We start from the raw sequence: 14657 nt of genomic DNA on the forward strand, positions 1-14657 counted from the left end.
TAGACCTCTGTCTCAGTCAGCTGCCTTATCTGCTGGTTTTTATAGTTAGAAATTATGCAGACTTCTCTTCTGGCACTGGAACCCTGGTGCAGGGCTAGGACTCCTGGCTCCTCAAGTGGAACCTCCAGAGCTGAGATATCCCTCATGATGTTTAACTACTACATATGGGTATGGGACCAGCCTGTTCCACATCTCCACCGCTTCTACCAGTGCTTAAATGACTTCTTCTGTACACCCATAATCACAGAACTTCTGTGCAGGTAAATTTTGTGCAGTTCTCAATGATGGTTGTTCTGTATTTTAGCTGTTATTTTGATGCAGTTGTGGGAGGATTCAAGTACTACATTTATCTATGCCACTATCTTTACCAAAAGCTCTCATTCTTTTTTAAGGCTGAATAATATTCCATTGTATATATACACAAACCATGTTTCAGTTATCCATTCATCTGCTGTTGCACACTTGGGTTGCTTCCACCTTTTGACTATGCTGCTATGAACAGTGTTGCATAAGTATTTGTTCAACTTTCTGCTTTCAGTTCTTTTGTGTATATACTCAGAAGTGGAACTGCATAGGTAATCCTATGTTTAATTTTTAGAGGACTGCCATACCATTTTTACAGTGGCTATACCTTTTAATATTTCCACCAGCAATACACAAGGGCTTCAATTTTTCCACATCCACACCACACTTTTGTGTGTGCATGTGTTTTAACAGTCATCCTAATGGGCATGAAGTGGTATTTTATTGTGGGTTTGATTTGCATTTCCCTAATGATCAGTGATATTGATCATCTTTTCATGGGCTTTTTGGTCATTTGTTTATCCTTCTTTGGAGAATGTCTGTTCCTTTGCTCATTTTTGATTCAGTTTGTTTGTTGTTGAGTTTTAGGAGCTCTTTATATTTTCTATTAACCCCTTTATCAGATATGTGATTTGCAATTATTTTATTCCATTCTGTGGGTTGCCTTTTTATTCTGTCAATAGTGTCCTCTGATGTACAGGTTTCTAATTCTAATAAAGTTCAACTTTTTTTTCTTTTGTTGTGGTGTCATACCCAAGAAATCATTGCCAAATCCAATGTCATGAAGCTATACTAGTTTTAATTCCTGCTTTCAAGCCTTTGATCTATTTCTAGTTAGTTTTTGTATATGGTGTTTGGTAAGGGCTCAACTTCATTCTTTTGCATGTGGTTATCCAGTTTTCCCAAATGCATTTGTTGAGAGACTGTCTTTTCCTTCCTGAATGGATAACTGGCACCTTTACTGAAAATTACTTGACCATATATGTGAGATCCCATGTCTGGGCTCTCTCTCGTGTTCTGTTGGTCAGTATGCCTGTCTTTTCCTCAGTACCACAGTTTTGATTACTGTAGCTTTGAGTAAATTTTGATATCAGGATGTGTGAGTCCTCCAACTTTCTTTTTCAATACAGCTTTAGTTCTTCAGAGTCTCTATAAATTTTGAGATTCCATTTAAATTTTATTTTTTAAAATATTTTATTTACTTATTTCTAGAGGGAGGGGAAGGAAGGAAGGAAGGAAGAGAGGGAGGAAAACATTGATGTAAGAGAGAAACATCAATTGGTTGCCTCTAGCACGCTCTCAAATGGGGACCTGGCCTGCAACCCAGGCATGTGCCCTGACTGGGAATTGAACCAGCGACCCTTTGGTTCGCAGGCCGGCACTCAATCCACTAAACCACATCAGCCAGGACTCCATTTAAATTTTAGAATGGATTTTTCTAGTTCTGAAAAAAGTATCACTGAGATTTTGATAGGGTTGCATTGATCTGTAGATTGCTTTGGGTAGTATTGACATTTTTAACTATATTAAGTCTTCCAATTCATGAACATGAGTATTTTTCCATTTATTTAAGTGTTCTTTAATTTCGTTCAGTAGTGCTTTATAGTTTTCAGTGTATAAGTCTTCCATATCCTTGTTTAATATGATTCCTAAATATTTTATTCTTTTGATTTATTGTAAATGGAACTGTTTTCTTAATTTCTTTTTTGGGTTGTTCATTATTAGTATATAGAAAAGTACCAATTGATATTTAAATAAGACCCACGTATTATGCTGACAAAAGATAAATACATCAAAAGGAGCAGAAATATACTGTAATTCTCCAGAGCTCATGTTTAACCAGAATGGAGATAAACTGCATTAAACATCTTATACTATTCCAACAATAATTCTGAATTTAAAATTTTAAAAATGCTGACATTTCCTATTGTTCAGCATGCTGTACTATAAGAGTGAAGGTAAATCTCCATGTATCTTCCTATTGAGCTGAAGGTTTTTACTGCAAATAGAATTTGCTTTAGTCTAAAAAAAAAATCACACTCTGTAACTTACTCCACCAGAGATGAGACATACCAACAAAGAATTATCTTTTGCAGCTATCTGATTTGCTATACTCTCTTCCCCACATATGTGGATTTTGCCAGGTTCCCTGCCAGTATTTTTACTCAAGCAAAACTCCCCATCACTGGAGATGTTCCACAGAGCTTGTGTATGGGGATTTCAATGGCACTGGAGGGGTGAATGGTAAGAATCTAATGGACTTTGAATTCCTTTGCTTCTGCCTTACTGAGATTATAGGAACTAAAGATGCTAGAAGACATGTGGGAGGTTTAGAGTTAAATGAAAGAACAAGATTGACAACACAAAAACATTCAAGTGAAACTTCTGGACCAATAATTATATTGGACCTAGCCAAAATGGCTTTGCTGTAAGTTTAAGAATGTGCAATATGAATGTGAGGAATAACCCTAAGAAAAAGTTGTAAAATTACTTTCAGAATTCCAACTGTCTAACACATGCCAGGCAGGACTCCATGAAAAAAATGAATTTGTGAGACCTCTTTTCTTCTCTCTGTCAATCAAAATACGTATTGAATCACTATTACATTCCCAACATCATGCTAGGCACTGAGGACACAAAACCAAAAATAAATATTCAATCCCTGCTTTCAAAGATCTCATCTCTAGGCTGGTAATGTGCAATGTGTGCCTTGGCAGAGTCCCTTTTGCACTCAAGGTCAGGGGCAGGGTAGTAAGGAAAGTGTCAGGAAAGGAAGAGGTCACCCCTGAGTTGGATCCTAAACATGTATAGGAAATAGAGATTATCTCTAATGTACTGGGCATTGTGCTAGGTGTTCAGGCTACAAAGACTAATCAGAGAAAGTCAGAACATAGGTCAGGAGGGGGAAAAGCCATATAAAAACAATTTACAAAGTAATAACATTAAATGTTATAAGACAGATACTTTATGAAGACAGGAATACTGAAAAAAATAGAGAACTCAATGGGTAAGGGGAACATTGCATAGCAAAGGTGGCACACAGGAACTAATGCCTGAGCTAAATTGTGAAGTGTTTGCAGGTATTCAATAGGCAGGTAAGAAAGGGAGAAGGGCATTCCAGGAAAAAAAGAATAGTCTAGCACGATTAGGAATCTGCATGTGGTTTAGTCAGGTTGAAACTGAAATGTAGGCTATGAAGCAAAAGGAAGGGTGGGGAGGGTAATACAGTGAGAAAGGGAGGAAGAAATCATGTTATAAAGGAAGGAAGAAGACGGCAATGTTCTCATATGGTTACTAACCTTCATATTTTTTTCCAAAACATTTTGCTTTTTTTAAGATTTGAGTGTTAAGAACTTTTCTTATTCATTTGTGAGAATGCCTGATACACTAAACATAGTAACCTCTGTCACTGGAAATACTTTTCAAAACTAGTTCTAATAGTTTTAGTCATCTTTAACTTACAGAAGTTTTAAAATCTGATGTAGTCAAATTCATTGCTTTTTTTTGGTAACTGATACCACTGTTTATATGTTTGGAAAATCCAGGTGGAAGGTGATTGCAAAAAATATAGAAGGTAAAATGGGGGGAAGGGAGGAGAACTAAGGTAGATTCAAGATAGATTTAGGGAATGGGATTAATAATAGTATGTGAGAGGAGGGAAACTCAAGAGAGAAAGTCACTATCTTCACTAGCTAGAAAACAAGATGACTCAGAGGACAACTTTTCAGAAAAGGAGCTTGAGATACAGGAGGAAAACTAGAAAAGCAATTTAAGCTTCAAGGGAGGAGACAAAGTCCAAAAGGCATCAGCAGAACATTCCTTTTTTGTTCTCTCAAGAGTTAGTTAACTGTTTTTAGTTTCTATAGATCTAAAAAATCCTGAGGTTTTCTCTTGGTGAAGTCCATTAGAAAGTAACTTTTAAAAGGTCAGGTATTATAGTAAATGTTAACTTTGACAACTTCATTAAAATGCTAATTAAAAAACGGAATTCAATCCTAATTCCACATAATTCAAATGATCAATTCATCCCCTCCCCCAATTCAAGAAACTGCTAAATTTTCTTCTTAGCAGATCTATTTTTTTCTCTAAATGCTATGGCCAGCAAGAAAATTAACCTAATAAAAAAGTTAAAGGAACACCTTTTGGTTATTTGAACTTCTCTCTACTTTTTTGGCTTTTAGGACATCATGATGGCCTGACCTTGGCATAAGCTTTTAGACATATTCACAAAATTCCTAAGGAAAACAGTGATTAAAATATAGATATCTAATCTTAATTACCTTATATCTAAAAGCAAAATAATATGAATTCACTTTGGCTATGGAAAACAGGTTACTCACCTGCGACCACATTCTGAATATTTACCAATATTTTTTAATATTAAGGCAGCTGTTAGTCGGATGTGTTTAGTTATTGGTCCCTCTTTTTCATCCTTAGAAAGAAAAAGAAAAGAAAAACAATAAAAACCTAAATCACACATTGCTCACACCTTTACAGATAAGGGTTTCCAGGCTTGCTTACTGTGAAATCTCGAAAGACAAGGTTTCTTGATCCTCTCCTAAGAGCCATAAGGGCAGCACTGGGATGATTCACAATGGCCTTCTGTGCTCTAGGAGTTGAGCTCGTGCCTCCTACAGCTGGCTGCCTAGATTGACCGGAGAGAAAAGAGACTGTTAACGTGATGCTGCAGACAGACTGACGGTGATCACCTGCCAACCCCAGGGTGGTCACTTTGGAACTTTGAATGCGGGATGAATAAAATCTCCCATGGTCCAGCATTAATATTTATTCTTTGTGTCAGCCTAGGGGACTCTTAATATCAGGTGAAATTTCCAGTGTTTTATTTTCCAAGTTATTGATTTTAAAGCAACAAGAGTTCCACTATAATCCACCTTTAAAGTTACTGTGCCAGCAAACATGCAATCAAAGTAAATACAACGTAAGTCAAACGGAAAAGGACAAAAACCATACGACTGTACTCGTATGTGGGATATAAAAGAGAAAGTGACGAATGTACAACAGTAACAATAACAACAAACTCATAGACAACAGTGTGGTGGTCACCAGAGGGGAAGGCAGATGGGGGGAGGATGAAGAGGGTGAAGGGGGTTAAATATACGATGACAGAAAGAGAGCAGACTTTGGGTGGTGAGCACACAATGTAATATACAGATGATGTACTATAACATTGTATACTTGAAACTTATATAATGTTACCAACTATGTTACCCTGATAAATTTAATTTAAAATAACAACACAGCACCAAAGTTGTGGAGTTCACACCTCTGAATGTAACATGAAGATGTGAGCAAAGAAGAAAAACCTGTCTACAATTTGAGCTGCAAATTATTTTGGCTAAACAGTAACTAAGACTAAACCAATATTACGTAAGAATGTATGATACAGGTATAGGTCATTCAGGAAAAGATAACCTAATCTGGTAATATCAAATTATGCTATACACTACACTTCAAGCTATTTGTTATATAATCTTATTTTTCACCATTATTTCATAACTTTAATCAATCCTTTTCAGTATAGTTCTACTATCCTTTATAAAATATGTAGAATGAAGGAACAGATTTTACCTAAAATTAGATTCAAGCTACTCTAGATCTCTTTGGCCAAGCAGAAAACTGCATCAGTGTCTGCTGTATTCTGGGGAGGCAATGGTGGAACGAACAGGGACTTGTTCCTGTGTCCATGTGAGGAAGCCCTGTCTACCTCTGACACTATGACTCTGAGTATTCTGGTTGCCCCTCTGTGCTTCAGGTTTCACACCTGGAAAATGGGAATACTTTCAGCACTTTTTATACAAGTAAACTAATTCTGAATATTAAATATGTTAATTAGAAAAGCAATCTTTAATTTGTAAACCAGTTCATACCTATAATGTACATAGGTGTCTACATAAAAGTAGATTTAAAATGTGACTAGATTTTTACATATAAGTGATTTTTAATTTATTTAACTGATATTGCAAATAACTCTTCCTATAAACTTGGGCAAAAGCAAACATATTTCAACATATTCTTATAAGCTACATGATGTATACAAATTAAATACACTAAAATTTATAGAAAAATATATTTGGCAGAAAAATGACTTTCTGTTGCCTGTAGGATAAATTCAAACTTATGATTATAGCTTATGAAACCCTCCACTATTTATTTCTTGGTCTTTGGGTTTCAGTTTGGATTTCTATCCCAAAGCCTTCTCTGGTCTCCTGGATTGGTTTAGGTGAGCTGTCACAGCATCTTGTGCACATCTTCATTTCAGTACCTTCACACTGTAGAGTAAGAATTACTTCTACCTCTCACTGGTTCCCCAGAAACCTAAGAATGGCAAAATGTATCTTGCTCATGTATATCTCATACTCTACCTTAGTGTCTGGCACACAGATGTTCATTAATAGAAACTCAATAAAGTATATAAGTAGCTTCTGTGTCCTATTTCTAGTTCTCTTCCTAGAATATCAGTTCTGTGAAGTTACAGACTATGTCTTGTTCTCAGAATTATGCCTAGGTCAGCCCTGGCTGGTGTGGCTCAGGGGACTGGCGTGCGAACCAAGGGGTGGCTGGTTTGATCCCCAGTCAGGGCACATGCCTGGGTTGTGGGCCAGGTCCCCAGTAGAGGGAACATGAGAGGCAACCACACATTAATGTTTCTCTCCCTCTCCTTCTTCCTCCTTCCCCTCTATCTAAATATAAAATAAATAAAATCTTTTAAAGAAAAGAATTATGCCTACATCTGGCATAATGACCAATACATTACAGTATCTTTTTAAAAAAGTTATTAATTTGTTTTTAGAGAGATGGGAAGGGAGGAAGAAGGAGAGGGAGAGAAGCATTAATGTGTGGTTGCCTCTTGTGCACCCTCTACTGGGGGCCTGGCCTGCAACCCAGGCATCTGCTCTGACTGGGAATGAAACTGGAGACCCCTTGGTTTACAGGCCCCCCTTGGTTTACAGGCTGGCACTCAATCCCCTGAGCCACACCAGCCAGGGCCTACAGTAACTTAATAAATGTTGATAAATACATTTTCAAACTGTCAAATTAAAAATATTATTCAGGTTACAGAATCTACAACTAAGGGCCTTAGAAACAAAATAGGAGATATTATGTAAATCTAATATGGAACTTACAGGAATCTACAACCAACTCAGAACTTGACTACATTCAAGTATGTGCTCATGAAATAACAAGTAAATGTGACACATATCCTTTAATGTAGGACCTTGACATGATACTTACGCCTCCTTCCAAGGAGGAGTTATAAGAAGAAATCTCTTTGCCATTATCAAATACATGTTCAATTACTCTCTCAAAGGAGAGAGAACCATACATAGTTCCAGTTTACAAAATATTTCTCATGTACTATATGAAAAGCAATGCTTAGAGAATTGAAGCAATTTGAACAGGGTCATATAGCTGATTAATGGTTGAGAGTGGACCAGAACCCAGATTTCTAGTCTCCCACTATGCTAAGTTGACTTTCATTGTTACTATGCCTTGCCTGGTTTCCTGATATTGCTTTTTGTGTACACAAGCATTAAACTCATGTCCCTTACTTGGTAGAAGGTTTTTGACTTCCTGCTTGTCCTGGATCATCTTGTTTTAATCCTGCAAGCAGGGCATCCTTTGAACAGTGCTTATCCTTTGTGAGAAAGAGGAAATAAAAGAATATGCATCAAGACCTTTAATGCAAAAGAGGCACTGACCAGATAGTATTAAGAAAGTATACCTGTAAGTGGGTAATAAAGGAAAACCTCTGTCGCTGAAAAGGCTCACAACCTTCCCACAGACACTGCCCTGGATAAACATCTTTTCCTCCATGTTCAGTTGCTGCATGGTAGAAAACCTGGGAGGGTGTCTGAAACCACCTACAAAAAATAAAAGTAGTAGAAATTTTCTGATACTTTTCTACTAAAAGTAGAAAACTTGCTCTTTTCATATAAGGCTCCAGATCAATATACAAAAATATTAAGCCAAGTAATTAATGCAAGCAAGTCTCAAGTTCATTTCATTTCAAAGAATATTTTGAAACAAAATTTTCTGCATATAATTTCCACATTAAATCACTCAACTGTACTGAACACTTCTGGTAATTTGTTTTCCATTTAATATGTTTTATTCTCAATTCCCTAACCTTCAATGGAGGTCAGCTAAGAATCTCTTAAGAGTAAATGAAATATCATTTTAAAACACAACAGAACATTATTTTATAAATAAATATCATACTCTACTGCACTTTTAGAAGCTGCTCAAGCATTTACTAGATTTCGTATTATATAAACTCTAGCATATAGAATCTAACAATCTAAATGCTAAACATTTTGGTAAGACTGGCTTTTTAGATGAATTCACACTTTGTATGTTTGTCTATGTCAAAGAAGTCCTGTCTCTCTTTTCTCCAGTATCATAACCTATTCACTTATATACCTGGGGTTTAACAATACAAATGTCTGAGTAGGTAAGTGGCCAAGTACACAAATTTGAAGAATGTCTGACACTACTGTCTCTTATTAATTAGAATATGTTGCAACGAGAGAGAAAACTGGAATCCAGATAGTAAAGAATACACTGAAAGGCCTCAAATACAAACTAGTAACTCAAATATTTGTATAATCAATATCTTTAAAGTTTATAAGAGATCTTCCTTAGATTTTCTCCAAGAGTAAATACTGAATTTAAAAGATGATGTCAAAAATCATTGTAGATTATATATTTCATACCATTCATATTTGTATATATAAATACCTACTAAAACTTTATTGTGAAGTTGTCATAGATTGAATGAATTAATATTGTTAAAATGACCACAGTAACCAAAACAATCTACAAATTCAACACAATCCCTGTAAATTCCAATGGCATTTTCCACAGAAATAGAACAAACAATCTTAAAATTTGTATGGAACCATAAAAGACTCCAAAGAGCCACAGCAATCTTGAGAAAGAAGGACAAAAGCAGAGGCATCATGCTTCCTGATTTCAAACTATATAACAAAGGTATAGTAATTAAACAGTATGGTACTGGCTTAAAAACAGATACACAGATCAATGGGACAGAACAGAGAGCCCAGAAATAAACCTATGTATTGTCAACTAATTATAACAAATGAGCCAAAAATATACAATGGGAAAAGGATAGTCTCCTTAATAAATGGTGTTGGAAAAACTGGATAGCCACATATACAATAATGAAACAGGACCACACTCTTACATCACACAAAAATTAAAAATAGGTATACTTTTTATATACAGCATCTATGATGCTATAATATTTTGTGTGTGTGTGTGTGTGTGTGTGCTTTAAAAATTTTCTATTTATTTATTTTTAGAGAGGGGAAGGGAGGGAGAAAGAGAGGGACAGAAACATCAATGTGTGGTTGCCTCTTGCATGTCCCCACCGGAGACCCAACCCTCAACTCAGACATGTGCCCTGACTGGGAATCGAACCTGCAACCCTTTGGTTCACAGGTCAGCATTCAATCCACTGAGCCACACCAACCAGGGCATATTCATTCTCATTCTCTCTCTCATTCTCTTATTCTCTCTCTCTCTCTCTCTCTCTCTCTCTCTCTCTCTCTCTCTCTCTCTCTCTCTCTCTCTCTCTCAATGCTAGCAAGTTCTGAAAATAAGCATTGGTATATAATTCTCCTTATTCTGTGCATAGCTTCTAAAGTATAAAGTTTATTAGTAAACTACAGCTTAGATTCACATCCTAGGAAATTCTTTCCCCAAATATTTTAAATAACACTGAATGGACTTCAACAAAATCTGGCAAGTCTGTCTTATGATACAGAACTTTTGCTTGGAGAACCATTTTTAAGCATCCTTTGGTACCCGGTGTTTGAAAAAAAAAAATGAAGTAAGGTTAAAAAAGAACTCTCCCATCAACTATAGAATCAAGCTAGTTAATCTTTATTCATTTAATTCACTCAATAATAAATATTAATTAAAAGCCTTTTATGTACCAGACATTGCGCTGTGTGATAAAACATCCAGAGGGTAAAGCATCAACCCTCTGAAGATATTTTCTGGTTTTATGACAACAAAACTCAGAGAAAAGATGCTATTAAATGATTTCAATTTTATTCTCCTACTGCCACATAATCCAAGCTGTTTAATCAATCTAATTTCTGATTAATTTCAGCTTAACCTGGCAACTTCACTAGTATTAAGGAGTCACTGATGAAGGCCCACTATCATGAATTAAAAATTTCTATTCTGGATATTTTACTTATAAAAAATTTACCAATGATCAGGATGGCAGTTTTATTTATCACTCAACTGGTCTTTAGATTTTTCTATACATTAAAATAAAATATATACAAGTGCCATCAATTTCAATTAAATATTTCAATTTTAAAATTTAATTATTTAAACTGACTAACTTATTTCTGAAATTTCAATTGCTAGAAAAAAAATTAAAGATTTACCATGAATTTTTTGGTATTTCTCAAAAAAAATACTCACCTTTATTGAGAATATAAATTCTAGCTACCTATAAGTTTTTATTCATTTGTAACATATAGTAAGGTTTATGTTTGCTTTTTTTTGTTATTTCCTACCAGACCAACCATCATTCAAACCATATCCTAGTACAGAAATATGATTCAGGTTTGTATAGTAAAAGTAATAAACCCTTATATTAGAATCTTTAGGATCAACTACAACTGTATAAGGTTCAGTAGAAACCCATTGGTTTGATCCTCAATATCCAGTAGATTTCTAGCTGGTCAGGGAAATAGTGAGTCCTTGATTCCTACACAGAACAGCCTTCCACACTGGAAATGTCCATGTAGAATAATTTTGAGATACTCTAAATTCCCAGTATGACCTTTAATGATTCAATTCTAAATATAAACACAATACAGATTATGCTCCTCCAAAGGGAAGAAATTTCATCTTTTCTGTAGCAGTTATTTACTAGATATCTACAAAGAGCAACATATTCTTTAAAAATGGCTTTCAAATGTCTTTTATAGCAGCAGAACCCTCTTTTCAAATAAAATATAACTTAACCTTATACGGAAAGCAAAAAACAGAGATACTATGGTTATAGGTAAGCTAGAGGGCCTCTATGAAACTTCCCTTTTATCCTGACACTGCTCATTCAAACAACACTGTAGTGAAGAAACGTAGTACTTAAAACAATGAATGTAAATTTTTGGTGATCCAAGGGCACTGACTCCATCCCTCCAATTTCACAGAATTAAAACAAACAAATGAACAAACAAACAAATACTTCATATGTATTCTGTATCACAAGAAATTTTGGGGGTCCCTTAAAAAAAAGAGAGAAAACATAATCACCCATTTTTATATATTTCAATGATAAACTAAGTTAATAGCGTGCTGACAATTTACAAGCAAGAATAAAGATAAGGCCCTGGCTGGCATAGCTCAGTGGATTGAGCACAGGCTGTGAACCAAGGTGTCACAGGTTCGATTCCCAGTCAGGGTACACGCCTGGGTTGCAGGCCATGACCCCCGGCAACCGCACACTGATGTCTCTCTCTCTCTCTCCTTCTCCCTCCCTTCCCTCTCTAAAAATAAATAAATAAAATCTTAAAAAAAAAAAAAAGAATAAAGATAAGAATGAAGATTCCCAGTTTCAGATCAGACACATATAGAGCCTGAAAGCCGTCTCTCCTATCCTTAGAAGCTGCTGAACAAATGGAAAGTTACCAACTCTTTGTAAATTATCACAGAAATGAGCTCACAAGGCAAACTGCATTCCTGAAAACTCGAGAGTTGAATATAGGGAACCACAAATAATTGCTGGAATTAATACTGGTAGTAACACTTAAGAAATAATTGATGAAATGATGGAGACCTAGTATGTCCTGAGTTTTACTTCCAGGAACCTACCAGGTTCTCACAGTGAAGACTGGGGAAAACCACCTAGCACTGTCGGCAAGGGGAAGGGAGAGAGTAATCATTTAAAAACATACCCAAAGTGTTCTTTTCTGCTTAATAAAGGCCTGCACTCAAGGGAAATTATCAGAACCTTATCAGACCCAGGGTAAGAGCAATTAGTTAACTCCAGCCCCCTCCTGACTCCCTGTTTCATATAGGAAAAAAATAAAAAATAAAATTAGGGCCAAGAAACTCTCAAAGTCACAGTCCTTATTCAAGCCCACTAAAACGGTGGCACTTAATCATGAGATTCTAGAAAGCTTCCCTTTCCCAGTACCTTTATCACCACATCAACAGGGCTTCAGTGTAATAACAGCAGATTTCAACAGAGAGAGCTGTAAGATAAACTTTAAAAAGGGGTTTCAAAGGGAGCCCAAAGACAACAGAGGGCAAGAAAAGACACTAGAAGAAACTGAAGCCTCTGGTACCTACAACTACAGCGAACATTAAACACAGCATAACTCCTAGGCAGGTAAATATAAAGCCTCACACTAAAGGTCTATTTACCTCATCTCCTATTAATTGATAAACATTTCTAGCTTTCAACAAAAACTTATAGGGCAAGCTAAATGTCAAACACACAAACACAATGACAAAGCTAAAGAGTGTGAAGAGACAAAGCAAGCACTGAGCCAGACACAGGTATGGCAGAGATTTTGGAATGATCATATTTGGAATTTAAAATAATTATCATTAAGATGCTAGGGCTCTAAATGAAAAAGTGACAATATGCAAGAAGAGAAGGCTATTATAGGCAGAGAAATGTAGACACAACAATCAAAAGGTAATGCTGGGAATCAAAAAGACTGTAACAGAAATATAAAGAATGCCTTTGATGGGACCATCACTAGACTGGACATGGCTAAGGAGAGAACTTGTAAGCTCAAAAATAATGTCTCTAGCAACTTCCCCAACAGAAGAACAAAGAGAAAAAAGAATGAAAAAAGAAACAATATCCTTGAACTGTGGGACAATTTCAAAAAGTGCAACATATAAATAATGGAAATAGAAAAAGAAAAAAAAAACAGGAGAAACAGCTGAAGAACAGTGGAGAACTTTCCAAAAATTAATGACACACCACAGACCCGGGAAACTAAGAGAACACTAAATATAATAAATGAAAAAACAAAAAACAACACCTAGCCATATCATATTCAAACTGCTAAAAATCTAAGACAAAAAAGCTTGAAAGAAACTAGAGGAAAAATATACCTTACTGATAGAAGAGAAAGGGTAAGATTATATTGATAAAATATAATCTTTGAGATTATCCTGAAAAACCCTGTAAGCAAGAAGAGAAGAGTGAAATATTTAAGTGTTGAAAGAAAGAGATCCACCAACCTAGAATTTTGGGTCCACAAATTACCTTTCAAAAGTGAAAGAAAAATAAAGACTTTCTAAGACAAACAAAAACTTAGGGCATCTGCACAGTAGACTTGTCTTAAGTGTGTCAGAGAAGGAAAACATGGAAATAAAATACAGTATTTTATTTTTCTTACTTTTAATTGATCTAATAAGTAAATGTTCAAAATAAGAGCAACAGTGTATTTGGTGATTCTAGCTTTTGGATAAGTAAAATAAATGACAAAAGATAATGGCATAAGGGGCACTAGGGATAACTGCACCACCCATAAAGTGGCATATTGTTGTTTGAAAGTAGACTTACATTAGCTTTAAATATATCTTAAAAACTCTAGAACAACCATAAAAATGTTTTTTAAAAGTATAATTGATATGCTAACATAGAAAAGAAAAACAAAGTAGTCAATGCAAAATAATATGGGAAGACAAAGGAAGCAAAAAACAAGTAAAATAAATAGAAAAATATTTACAATCATAGTATTTACACAACTGTATCAATAATCATTTTAAATATGAGTGGATTAAAAAACCCAACTATGTGTGATTAAATATAAAGGCAAATAACTTGAAAGTAAAGGGATGGAGAAATACCATGCTAACACTAATATAGCTGGAGTTACTATGTTTTTTAAGACAAAGCAGAGTCAGAGTAGGATATCATGAGGGATAAAGAAGGACACCACATAATGATAAAGAGGTCAATTCTTCACAAAGACATACAATTTTTAAGGAATATGCTCCTAACACAAAGCATCAAAATATAAGGCAAAATCTGAAAGAATGCAAGGAGAAATAAAGAAATGTCACACTTAAAACTTTACCACAACTCTATCAGTAGGTCTAGCAGACAGAAAATCAATAAGGATAGAGTTGCACTGAATAGCACTATGAATCAATTGGATCTGACATTTACATAATAGTCCCAACAGCAGCAGAAAACACATTCTTTTTATGCTTACATGGAACATTCACCAAGATAGACCACATTTTGGGATATAAAACACACATGAACAAATTTAAAAGACTAAAAATCATATAAAGTACAAAGGTCTGCCAGGGGAAAA

The 14657-nt window shown here is 35.3% G+C and overlaps 1 protein-coding gene across 2 annotated transcripts in view; it reads right to left on the reverse strand.

Annotated features, from left to right (window-relative positions):
• Positions 1 to 14657, reverse strand: part of ARID2 (AT-rich interaction domain 2) — a 163675-nt gene that overhangs the window by 12334 nt on the left and 136684 nt on the right. For both annotated transcript variants that reach the window (XM_045830159.1, XM_045830158.1), the window contains exons 17-20: positions 8048 to 8186; positions 7875 to 7960; positions 4825 to 4948; positions 4644 to 4735 (exon numbers count right to left, since the gene is read on the reverse strand). In XM_045830159.1, the coding sequence (XP_045686115.1) occupies positions 4644 to 4735; positions 4825 to 4948; positions 7875 to 7960; positions 8048 to 8186 (441 nt within the window). The remainder of the gene's footprint in view (positions 1 to 4643; positions 4736 to 4824; positions 4949 to 7874; positions 7961 to 8047; positions 8187 to 14657) is intronic.

The sequence above is a fragment of the Phyllostomus hastatus genome, unplaced genomic scaffold (genome assembly GCF_019186645.2).
Source record: "Phyllostomus hastatus isolate PE091 unplaced genomic scaffold, TTU_PhHast_1.1 phas_scaffold_93, whole genome shotgun sequence".
NCBI lineage: Eukaryota > Metazoa > Chordata > Mammalia > Chiroptera > Phyllostomidae > Phyllostomus > Phyllostomus hastatus.